At 37.2% G+C, this 13,045-nt stretch overlaps 1 protein-coding gene across 1 annotated transcript in view; it reads right to left on the bottom strand.

Moving 5' to 3' along the window:
* The window catches only part of LOC150110040 (acetoacetyl-CoA synthetase-like), a 72,667-nt gene that overhangs the window by 12,108 nt on the left and 47,514 nt on the right, over positions 1-13,045 (bottom strand). The window contains exons 10-13 of the mRNA XM_090397607.1: positions 9,121-9,201; positions 5,211-5,394; positions 1,877-1,999; positions 73-186 (exon numbers count right to left, since the gene is read on the bottom strand). Of these exons, the coding sequence (XP_090253733.1) occupies positions 73-186; positions 1,877-1,999; positions 5,211-5,394; positions 9,121-9,201 (502 nt within the window). The remainder of the gene's footprint in view (positions 1-72; positions 187-1,876; positions 2,000-5,210; positions 5,395-9,120; positions 9,202-13,045) is intronic.

Raw genomic sequence — 13,045 nt, 5'->3', positions numbered from 1 at the left:
ACTGATGTATATGTCAATATGGGTGTGTGGGTGCGTGAGCAGTGCTTGCTCGCCGCTCGCCCTATTGCTTACCGTTTTGATCCCAGCATTCAATGGCCATTCCTAAGTTAGGACTTGGCATCTCTCCTCGATGAAGAGGCAGAGTGAAGTTAGATTGCGAAAAAGCACCTAAGGTATCTGTTGATCCTGAATGATAAACAAAGATAAATTCATACATCATGATTATTGTCCTTTGTGCTTACAAAATTTTAAAGAAAAGTGGCTGCGCAGGTTGATTCAATATAATAAAAGAAATTTTATATCCCATGATTTTTTTTAAATATAGTACGAAATGCCAAAATAATAATAATAATAATAATAATAATAACTCATTACATTTAACAGGAAAAGTTTACCCTCATCAACAGAACCTTGTCATCGTCCACTTTCCGATGAAAAATTGGTAAATAACCACTAGATACTTAAATGTAACTAATTAATAGTAGAAACTAGAAATTGACATTGTCATGCCACGAGAAAATGTGGAACAAAGACTCGTTGAAGAACATAATGAAATAAATTATAATAAACGTAAATTATATTCTTGTTTTAATCCTATACACAAGCTTACGTAAACGAAAAAGGTCTGCACGTGAAGTATCTTCATGATTAATCTACTTGTTTAATAGATAATATTGATTTTACATGAATTGCCGTAATTTCACTCATGCATACTTCCTTTCAACTTATATATTGTTATGCATTATGGGAAGGATAACTACCCAGACCGGTTTCAGCCTTTATTGAGGTCTCATCAGTGGGAGCTAGACCCAGGAAGATACTGAGATCAAATCAATACAGAAATCATATACAAGTAGTAAAATGTTCTATCATCATTTTAAAATACTCTGGATCACAGATAGTTGGTGTAGAGCCCGTCCAAAAGTAACTGCTTTGCATTATGGGACACCAAAGGCAACTAATGTGAAATCAACGGCCTTTATATACAAGTAGCTTAGCGGTAAAGATACGAGTATTCCGAAACTTTACGCTTGAGTAGAGGATTATTTCTTGTTTCGTATAATTTATTTGACAATCAAGTGAAAAAAAAAACTACAACATAATGAAATGTGTTACAAAGTAACAGCAAGAAACAAGCATTTATTGTTTTCTAATGTTTCAATTTTAAAATCCCGCTCCTTCTTTTAAACAATACCAAAATGTCTTTCGCATAGAGGCCTACATGATATGCTGTATGGTCCTCCGGAGGCTGTTCCTTTCTTTCTTTTTTTTTTTTTTTTGGTGAGGAAATTTTATAATAAGAAAGTTTATAATGCTGAATGCGAGTGGTTTGTATGTGAGAACAAGAAGGGATAGTCAAAATATGAAGAGTAGAAGATATGAAAATGAAAGGAATAAAATAATGAATATTACAAAGAGTTAATGAAGAACGTCTGGGTTCCACACAAAACTCTCGGACTCCGTTACTAATACTCATTCCCAACCATTTTGTAGTGCCACTCCACCTTCTACCAACCCACTTCCGCTCACCTTTGTATTCTAACAATTCTTTCTTCTCCGCCAAGTGAACTTTGACCCACAAAGGCACACACACACAAGCTTTATTATGTCTGTGATGCGATTTTATGAATGTAACAGTAAGTTCACATTTCAAATGTGAACTTACTGTTCATTTTGCAAACATCAGCTAAAATATTCAATATTATGCCTCTCGAGTTATTATAATGTAATTATATTGTTAATTAACTGCATGATAATCAACGATAATATCTTTAATTGCATTTATTAACAGCAAATTCGGTTATTATCCCTTATTGAAATAGAACTGCATTACTGTATAAATAAATAATACTGTATAGTTGAAGAACATGCTTACCGAAAAAATCTGCTAAATAAATATCTGATTTAACGTCATGGTACACGTAGTCCCATAGAAGAGGGTTCTGGACACATCCTCCTGTACCCAGAAGACGTAAACTCTGGAGGTTATGGGTTTTCGCTGGAACAAAACATCAAAGATTACAATATAAAAAACAGTGCTTCTTTGTGTGAGACATGATTTCTTATAATGCAAGTTAAAGGAGTTCATGTATAAATATGTCGAAATCATTCAAACTGGATATTATTCAAATTAATTTAACAGGAAAGCCTGTAAAAATGTTGACTGCTTTTCTGTTTTAAAAATGTAGATTACTTTCTATTTAATTATTTATCGTCCATTTTACATCCACTTCATGTTACGCACCGTATATATAGCAAAGAATCTTAAAACAGTTCTGCAGTCGGATTTTGTGAACTTTCTGAAGGTTATGAGTTATGGCCGAAGCAACTAAGACGAAGAAACTTTCTGATGGTCAATGTAATCTGCCTGTTAATTGCGATTGTTCTTCTGGTAAACTTTCGAATTTCTCGAAAGAAAAATTATGGATTTTCATTACACAAAAGAAACAAATGCACCAATCTCCACATCCGTAAGGAGACGGGCTGACTTGCCTCCAACTAAAACGTCGCCTCCTAGGCGGTATTAGAGTCCAAGATTTATCCACCAAAGATCACATTATATAAAAATAAAAAAGATGCATAACTACAAATTTGGCAAACTTCAAAAACTAACGTGGGCTATAGTTTACACTAATCCTAATGCAACTTGTGAATTTGATGAGAATTCCTGGTGTCTTCAGTATAGCGGCTGGATTTTATAATGTTTTATTGACCGAGTACTTAACCATATTTGTTCACTTATGAGACATAGAGGGTAATTTTATTGGAACTACTTAAGTTGTAGGCATGTGTGAGTACATGAACAAGAATTAAATGGAGAAACTTCTATGTCTCCACATTATATGTTTGGCATACTAAACGTAGAGCATATCCTGCAATTAAGGAGAGTTAATCAAGAATCCGTTCTATGGTGATGAAATAGAATCAGCCACTTCACTCTGCTAATAAGCAAGAGTGGTGATGTTTTTCCATTGCATTTCAACTACCTCTCATAGATATAGATGATATTAAATCCAACTTGAAATATAGGGTGATTATAAAATAACGTCAACTGTTCAGATCCCACTAGCGAGTAATGTATTGGACGAAATACACCGATATTCGGTAGACGTACACAGTGTAACATGGGGATTCGATTTAACGGAAAAAATAGTACCAAAAGTCGCCAACAGGGGAAATTTTGGCGCTGCCAAATTAATTTTAGTAGGTGTGACTAATGAATGACTAAATGGCAAATGAGAGACAGCACATATCAATTTCATGACGTTTATTGTTAATTACAAATGAGGTTCAATATGACCACCATTCTGATGTTCCAGGAACTGCATAGGGTGCACGACATTTTCCACAGTGGCTCGCAACATATCGGAATTGATTTGTCTCACGTGTAACGTTATTCGATCTTTCAAAGTTGGAATATGGGGTTCATGGTTCATGTATTTGATACACAATGCTTTTAAGAAATCCCCACAGCCAAAAGTCACAAGGATTGAGATCAGGAGATCTCGGTGGCCATGGTGTGGGAAATGCACGACTAATGATTCTTCTGTCAGAGAAATGTTGTCGCAAAAGACGCTGTACCTGAAGCCCGATGTGAGGTGCACCACCCCACATCGGACTCCATCCTGCATGAAGATGGTCGAATCGAGACACCTCTTTGCTGCAGTTGTGGAACCAAAAAGTTCTGTAGCATATTGGCATACCTGTTAGCATTGACGGAACAGGTCACTGGTCTATTTTGGCGATTTTCCTCGTAAACATATGGACCGATGATAAAAGACGCCGTAAATCCGCACCACACTGTGACTTTGGGCAAGTGGATAGGCATCTGCAGACACACGTGCGGATTAGTTGCAGCCCAAATGTGACAGTTGCGTGTGTTAATATCGCTGTTCAAATAAAAGTGCGCTTCGTCACTCCATAAAATCTGCCACGGCCATGCATCATCCGCTTCCATGCGCGCTAAGAATCTCAAAGAAGTCGATTCGTGTGGTCGCATCACCAGGGCGCAATTCTTGAACGTGACTGATTTTATAGGGGTAAAACTTCAACATCTGATGTAGGATTTTCCACGTCGTTGAGTATGCGATATCCGTTTGCCGAGATATAGCTCGTGCACTGCTGGTACCCTGCACATTCGTCATCTGTTCCACAATAGCAGTTGCAACTTGTTCAACTTGTTGATGATTGATTGGTTTGCATCCCCTGCCTACCTGCACTGTTAGAGTTCCAGTAGTTTCAAATCGCCGAATCAGTTTACGTAAGTTTGTTACGCTAATCGGTCCTTTTCGTAAATTTTTCATATGCCGAAAATCACGAAGACAAGCACTGGCATTATTGTTCCGCTGATAATAGAGTTTGACTAACAAAGCACGCTCACGTAAGGTAAGAGGCATCGAAAAGCAGTTCGTCTACGAATGATAAGAAATCTCACAGGCTTTCCTTTTATTGCATGATCGCTCACAAGAAACGCGATAATGCAAATTAATGCATTTTACTCGGTAAACAAAGCTAAAATTTCCCCTGTTGGCGACTTTTGGTACTTTTTTTTTCGTTAAATCGAATCCCCGTGTTCCACTGTGTACGTCTACGAATATTGGTGTGTTTAGTCCAATACATTACTCGCTACAGGGCTCTGAACACTTGGCGTTATTTTATAATCACCCTGTATATTCTTTTGCATTCAGAATATAAAAACTTTTAATCTGATTCCGTTTCATCTGATACGATCAAAAGGCAAGCAATTGCCATAAGAAGTTATATAGTGTGCTTCACCTGTCCATTAGGGATAGGTGAAGCACACTGAATCACAAGAAACAAACCCTCAGGAAAAAATACTTTATATTCTAGCTACGTTTTTCTTTCCATCATAGTCTATATTTAATACTTTTGTTATTATTCTAAAAATGTATCGATATTCTTGCATTAACAAGGAACTTTCTCATTTTAATTTTAACCCCTTAAAAGATTTTCAATTCTTATGAATTTTAATTCACTTGATTCTTGTCATTTCTAATTGAACATTGCATTATGGGCATATTTACATTGAAATATTTTCTTCCTTTTTTTTCATATTAAGTGATTATGTTTTATTTTCTGACTACCTCTTTTGATTTTCATTTGTATCAGTTAATCGTATCGCTACTAACGTATTATCAAATCTAACATAAAATTAAATTCGCTTTAGAATCAATTGAACTGTGTTTTACCTGGTTTCGTTCCACTTGTTCTAAAAGCATTCAGTTCAAGAGGATATAAAATCATATAAGTTATTCCTAATTCATCCACCAAGTCCCATGCTGTTTTAGAATCGAATGGTGTTCCGTCATACAAAACCACACTGCAACCTGTAGCTGCTTTTGCTACCATCATAGTCCACATTGACCATCCAACCTAGGTATATATATATATATCTATATATATATATACATACACAAGCAAATATATTTTGCAATTAATAAGTAAGCAAATCTATAACTAATTATTCTTCTCACTACTAAAATCGAATAAAGAATATGATACGTGGTGTTAAAAAGGAAACAAAGACAGTACAAGAATTGAGAAAATGGAAGATAACCTGATGAAATATTTGAATATAAAAGACATGGGATGCAACTAGACTAGATCAAAGAAAAAGAAATGTGTGCATTATTTTAAAGCATTCGGATGTAGCAGTAAAAAATAGATCTGCTTTGTGTTTCTAGTCAAAAACTAATTTTTTCAGGCAGTATAGACTTAATACAGTATTACAGAAAAAAAAACAATAAGAAGGCGGACATTATTTATTCTATATGAATATTCTCTTTTAATGTAAATAAAATGAAGAGTTTTAGTTAGCATATCATTTTCACGGATGAGAGCACATTTCTCGTGAACAAAACTAAAATGAAATATAATTGTCTGCTTGTCAAATTCCACATGTCATTGAGGTTATGCGTAAAAGTCCAGATTTTGTTTGCAAGTAGACGTAAACTATATTTCTTCTATTTTGTTGAAAACTGTTATGGATACTTTAGTATGGAAGAGAAATTTCTGTCCACAAATCAATTTGTCCATAAAAATTTAAAAAAATATATTTTTCTTTTTGAGGCTGAAAGTTTATAAACCTATAACACGTTAGTATTAATTCTGTGGGTGGGCCAAAAAACAAATAAATTGAAGTGAAGTTTGTATGGAGGTAGGACATAAAAACATTTGTTCTTTTGACAGGCACATATAATTTGAAAGAAAAGAAATATGTAATGAGAGAAGATATGAAACATTTGATGGAAGCAGTAGGAAAGACAAGAGAGAGAGAATGAAGAATGGAATGGAGAGGGGGAAAGCTATGAGTGCGAATATGTCACTGATGGAATGCAGTGCAGTTTATAGATGTGTCGAGTGAATTTGATGGATAAAAGAATGTATCCCAATTTATACAACCAGTTCTTCTCTTCTGTTTGTTCTATTATAACAGTTGATGATTTCTGTGTCTGCGCGGTTAGCTTAGTGTCTGTGCGCTTCTTCCTCACGTGACCGACGGGAATCGAACACAGGTCTTTCCCACCAGGGGGCTTCGTCTATACCGACTGAGCTACGGAGGCACCATATTCAGCCTGATCGAAGTCGTAACAATGACCTTCGTTGCCATAATCCTCCGTGCTCTCTTCATAGTATTAGCAATTTGTGTGTTTAAAATTTTAGGTCATTGTCCACCAGCATTCACCCCCCCCCCGATCACTCATCCCCTCCACATGTTCTAAGATACAGCAATTGTTACTATATATTCCATCTTGGATTCCGAAATTGGGAAGGAGTCTCCTAGGTTCGATTCCTTCGTGAGGAGCTGAAGGATCTTCCTCAGACATAGCCAAGTTAGCCGGTCTTGGGCGTGGACAGTAAGGATTTTTCCCCAGTTTATCTTGGGGTGTTTCATCCCGTAAAGCAGGCAAACCGGCCTTAAGCACTCAACACTACAGACATAGGATACACCTGGGCGTAGAGCTGACCACCTTATCCTGTAAACGGTTTGAGGTCCGGTGATTAATAAACCCTCAACACCGCTAAGTAAAAGAGAGAAGGGAAGACGAGACGAGATGATTTTTGTCCAAAATGTGAAGAGTTCATGCATATTCTCAAAATACCCAGTGCACTGAGTATGCCACTAGAAGTAAGTAGTGTGGTGTTTCTAAGATTTCAGCTAATTTCTGTTCTTGATTCTACTATTAATCATTATGTCAGTAATCATTATTTAGTGTTAAGTGTGTGTGTGTGTGTGTGTGTGTGTGTGTGTGTGTGTGTGTGTTATCTCAATGGTATTCCAATATTCAGTAGACACTTCGCATCCTTTTATTGATTGACAGCTAATATGTTATGGCCAGTAAGGGTGTTACATTCCATGTCCATGCTTATGGTGATTAACAGTTTGCTAATCTTGATGGTTCGTCCCCCCCCCCCCCCCCCGCTGCTCTAAATTGTAGCTTTCCAAGGAAATTTCAGTGAAATGTTGTGGCAAAGTGTAGAGTTTTAAAATTTCGGAATCAAAGATGGAATATATAGTAACAATTGCTGTATCTTAGAACATGTGGAGGGGGGGGGGGGTGATCTGGCGGGGGGATGCTGGTGGACAATGACCTAAAATTTTAAACACAAATTGCTAATACTGTGAAGAGAGCACAGAGGATTATGGCAACGAAGGTCATTTTAAGACTTCGATCAGACTGAATATAGTGCTTCCGTAGCTCAGTCGGTATAGACGAAGCTTTTTGGTCAGAAAGACCTGGGTTCGATTCTCGTCAGCCACGTGAGGAACCTTTATCTGATCTCGTTCGACTAAAGGTGAGTAATCCGGTCTAATACGAATATATCCAGTTTAAAACTCTATATTTTGCAGGGTTTTTCCTCCCAGAAACTCGGGTTATTCGTCCCCCAGAACAGGCCCTGTGAACACACACTGCACACACACACACACACACACACTTCTACGGACAAAAATATCTTTCCCTCTCAACGTCAGGCTCTGCGACAAGTCGGTTGGAATCGCACGTAAAGTCGCATTCTGTAAAAAGGCCTACCCCAAACAGATGGGATAAGGAACAAGAGGAAGAAAAAGAAGATCAGACTGAATATGGATTGCTGTGCATAGATTTGGTCAACTGGTTTTCAAAATAATGAAGAGATATTGCAAAGGGTGCACAAATGATTGAATGAAGTGGTTTATAGTCTTTGAATGTTTCAGAAGTTGAGGAGATGCAATTTGCAGTCTAGCGGGTAGTAGAAAGAGGAGGAGGAGAATATGATTAGGAGATATAACTATATAAGTTAGTAAGGAGGTTATTATCTAATTAATATGGATGAAGTTTCTCACAGAGTATGGGAGACGGGAGAAGTACAAGACAGAGAGAGAGAGAGAGAGAGAGAGAGAGAGAGATCCCCAGAAACTTATAAGTTGAGTATTATAAAGAAGGAATGAGACCAGACGTTTTGGATATAAAGTGATAGGGGAATTGGAATGCGTTTTCTGAGAGTGTGATGAGTGCAGAGACGGCAAATACACTTAAGGCACGGTATGATGATTTGTGTGTTTGACTGTGAGATTTCCCACAATGAGTCGTTAAACTCGATGGAGTATAGTAGTAGTAGTAGTGATAATAATAATAATAATAACTAAATGAAATTAATATAGAATGTTTTCAGGCTATTTCAGGTTCAATAAAAAGCATGGTTGTTTCTCATTTGGAGATAAAATTTATCTATCCATTCAAGATATTTGCAAACATTCAGGCTCAGAGTAAAAATCATACTCTTAAACCTTTGGTTTTTAGAAAGCAGAAGCATTATACACTCACCCACCCCGACCTGCATTAGTGTGTGTGATTAGATAAAATTTCCATTTTTGCAACTGCATAATGTTGCTAATACAAATAACACTAAAAACCTATTACAATATGAAAGGGAACTTTTCACTTACTTACTAAGCCTTAAATTATTGGTTGGAAAGAGCAGAAATATTACACAATCAATACGACCTGCATTAGTATGCATAATTAGATAAAATTTCCATTTTGCAACGGCAAAGGTTTACTAATACAAATAACACTAAACATCTGTTAGAATATAAAAAGGGAATTTTTAACTCACTGTGGTGTATTGCATGAGAACGTCATTCCTGGAAATGTTGCCATGAAGGAGGTCATCTTTTATTTGCTGAAGGAGAAATCCCTGGAAAAAAAAAAGAATCATGTACATCTTAAAGAATAGCTTCTTCAAAGTGATTATTCATAATTAAAAAGAAAACACACTTTCCATAGCTTAGTGTAAGTTGATCATTAAGATTTTATTTTATTAGACTGACAGAATATTAAACTTATGTTTCAAAATCTGCGGATGAAAACAATGCAAATAGTGCTTCATCAAAATAAATTTTTTACTCTAGATTAAAGATAAACTCCATATCATTATTATCTTCAGCATCATGAGACTAGGTGGTAGAGAGAAATACTAAATCAGTGAAATGGTAGAGTTCTCTTCACACGACAAGGCATTTCTGATATGTCTATATATATAAATTAAATAAATAAATAAATTGGACAGGATTTAAACGGCAGGTGGTGTAATACGCTAAGCATTTCTGAATACATGTGTAATAATAACCTCTCTCACTCTCTGTTTCAAGGAACAGCGAGAGATAAAGCCATTTAAATGTTTGTAATAACACACACCAAACGCAGAAAAATTTAGTTACATAAAGTAGCTCTTATTCATCTTTGTTTTTAGATTAATAGATTCTTCCCTATTCGGATGACACTTTTCTTTTCACCCCATCTTGAATTATCCACAAATACACAATTCATTAAATAATCCTTATTTTATTTATATTAAACCTATGCATGAAAAGTTGCAAAATCTGGAACAAATCTATGCTGTATGTAAGCAAAGGTCAAGGGGAAATTACTAATCTGTTGATATATTTCGTATACAGTTCAAGGTTGTGGTCTTTGAAGAAAACAACACGAGGAAGGTTGTCCCAAAGAAGAGCGGTAGATGGCATGTAAGATGAGCAAAAGCAGATAGTTTAAGAGGTTTTAAAATATACACTAAAGGGATGATATTAACCAGAATTTGATCAAGTGTTTACAGGCTTTAGGGAATGCAGCAGATGATGGTATCAGTATAGCAGAATAGAAGTCATGAGTGTGAGAGTGGCTAGGTGATAAAGGTCAGGAAAGCCAGCGTGAGTGACGAACATTGAAGAGCCCAAGAATCGTGACGTCACTGTTTGGACTGCAGAAATTCAAACTTCAGATTTACACTATCAGAGCTCTTGAAATGGTTATCTGAACTGGCGAGCAATAAACACAGCAAGAGAATGCAAAAAACTGTGGCGAGAAAAATTTAGCTAGTATAGATTCAAAGATGGGAACATGCTAGGTTTGAAATTATACACATTGTGACAGAATGAATTATGTAAGGTGTGTCTAGTTGAGGCAGACAATAGTCACTGAAGACTGCAGAGAGGTTTTTTAGAATATGAGATAGGAGATAAGTTTGGATGAGTAGTACGGCCATAAATGTTGGTGTAGCAGATGCGAATATATTTTTTCATATATTATTTAATATTTTGGTTGGTTTTTCTTTCTTTTTTATGACTTTTTGGGTTTTATTGATATTATTTATTTTTTATTGTGAGGGCAAGATTTTGTTTTCTCAAAGGTTTGTTCTGATTAACTGTATTTCTTTATGTTACATTTCATATTGGGCAAAGAAAGTTTAAACAAAGAGACGAGGCACGCAGTGGAAAGTGAAAGACTTAGAAACTATCACTAACGCAGTCTTCTGACTATGCATAGCCTCAAAAGTGCTCCAGAATACCAAACTTTTTTTAGCAGTACCATTCACTAGCTAGGCGTCAGGTATTTTGATTCTTTGATGTTCGGTTCAACGTCTTGTTTAGTGGCTGGCTTCTGGAACCTTTTTATTTATGCATATAAGAAGAATAGTTGTCACTTCTGATGGAATAATTTATCACCCCCTCAGGGCATGAAGAGAGCCAGCCGATGCCTGTTTGGTGACGTGATCTAAGAGAGCAAGGGGAGGAAGAAAGCGCGATGCGTTCGTTGCCCTCTGGTGTCTCCCCGATCGTGTATGGGAAGCAGGGATGTATCCATAGCGGGAGAGAGTAGAGCAGGGAAACTCTGATTTGCCCTGACAGGGAAACTACCAAAGCTAAGGAATCAATAACATCCTTGCTCCTCAGATACACAACTGGGGAAACACCAGCAGGAAAATGAACACATAACTCTTATACTATCTCTTCTTCTTCTTCTTCTTCTTCTCCCCCTCCACGCCCTCCCCTCCTATTGCTCTCTCTTCCTTCCCCACCGGATACATCTCTGCTTCCCCACACACGACCAGGGAGACACCTCAAGCTCGCTTCCTACCCGCCCCTCCCCTCCTCAAACACATCACCGGACAGACATCATCTGACCCTCCTAATACTTCAGTGCAGTCATAAATTCCATCAGGAATGACAACTGTTCTTCTCATACCCTAGTCTAATTTAATTAATGAATGAAATATGTGAATTATATTGGTACGTCTAAACTAGGGATCACAGTGGCCAGGTTGGCTACTATTGATAGCACATAAGAGGCAACTAAAAATATTAAGGGCTAATTGTGACATAAAGAACTTGAAGCACGCATAGAACGTTTTTGAGCATCCCAAAAATTCTCAAACTTCGAAACAACATCCACTCACGAATCCACCTTGGCCTCCGCATTCCCGTTCTCAGTGCCAATCATATAGTGATTACACTAGTTCAGCTGTATTCATGCAGTGATCTTTCAGAAGTCGGAGTGGTGAGACGAAACTGTGCTTAAATGTCATGAATATCGTAAGGTAATATTTCGTAGTTACATTGATACATACAATATGTACAGGGCGTCCCAAAATTCACACAAGAAGTAATTTTGATAGAAAACACAGGTTTTTAATTAAAAATTGTAATTTCTTATTCATTCATAAAGTATACAGTATAGGGTTATGCATGGAATAGCATATCGGGTAAATGGCCTCCACGGCTTTGCTGGCACATACGCACTCTTTTGTCAAAATTTTCCATGACCGTTTTGCATAAATGTGGCTGAATTTCGTTGATACAGCGCTCAATTTCCTCCTTCAAGGCGTGGGTGGTCCTGGGCTTGTTGGCATAAACCTTAGACTTCAAAAACCCCAAAGAAAAAAGTCCAACGGCGTTAAGTCACATGATCTGGGCGGCCGATTCTGATCACCAAAACGGGAAATTACACGACCAGGAAATGACTCATGCAGTAATTGAATTGTTTCTCGGGCTGTATGGCATGTGGCACCATCTTGTTGAAACCACATGTCGTCCACATCCATATCTTGCAATTTAGGCACAAAAAACTGGATTATCATGTCGCGATAGCGAGCACCATTAACTGTTATTGCCTTACCAGCCGCATTTTCGAAGAAGAATGGACCGATGATGCCTCCAGCCCCAAATCCGCACCAAACAGTGACACGTTGTAGATGCATTTGTTTCTCAACAATCGCTCGTGGATTTTCTGAACCCCAAATGCGACAATTTTGTCGATTAACGAAGCCGTCAAGATGAAAATGAGCCTCATCGCTGAAGATGATTTTGTTCGAAAAATAAGCATCCATTTGTTGTTGTTCCATAATTCATTCAACCAACTCTCTTCGCTGTGTGTGGTCAGTAGGCTTCAGTTCTTGAGTCAATTGAACTTTGTAAGCATAAAGATGCAAATCTTTCGTGAGAATACGCTGTAGAGAGCTTCTCGAAATGCCCAATTCAAGACCACGATGCCGAATTGATGTTCCTGGACTCTCAGCAACACTCTCACGAACTGCTTCGATGTTTTCTGTTGAACGACTTGTTGAAGGACCGCCAGAGTGTATAAGATCACTAATTGATCCAGTTTCCTTGAATTTTTTAATTAATCTTTTCACAGTTGATGAAGTTAAATCACTATTCTGACCATATTTTGTACGAAAATTGCGAACTGTAGCTGCCAAACCT

The sequence above is a fragment of the Typopeltis vanoorti genome, chromosome 1, assembly GCF_054136105.1.
Source record: "Typopeltis vanoorti isolate ZY-2024b chromosome 1, IOZ_Tvanoo_1.0, whole genome shotgun sequence".
NCBI lineage: Eukaryota > Metazoa > Arthropoda > Arachnida > Uropygi > Thelyphonidae > Typopeltis > Typopeltis vanoorti.
The sequence above is the reverse complement of the archived record's forward strand: the minus strand, read 5'-3'. Positions and strand labels throughout refer to the sequence as shown.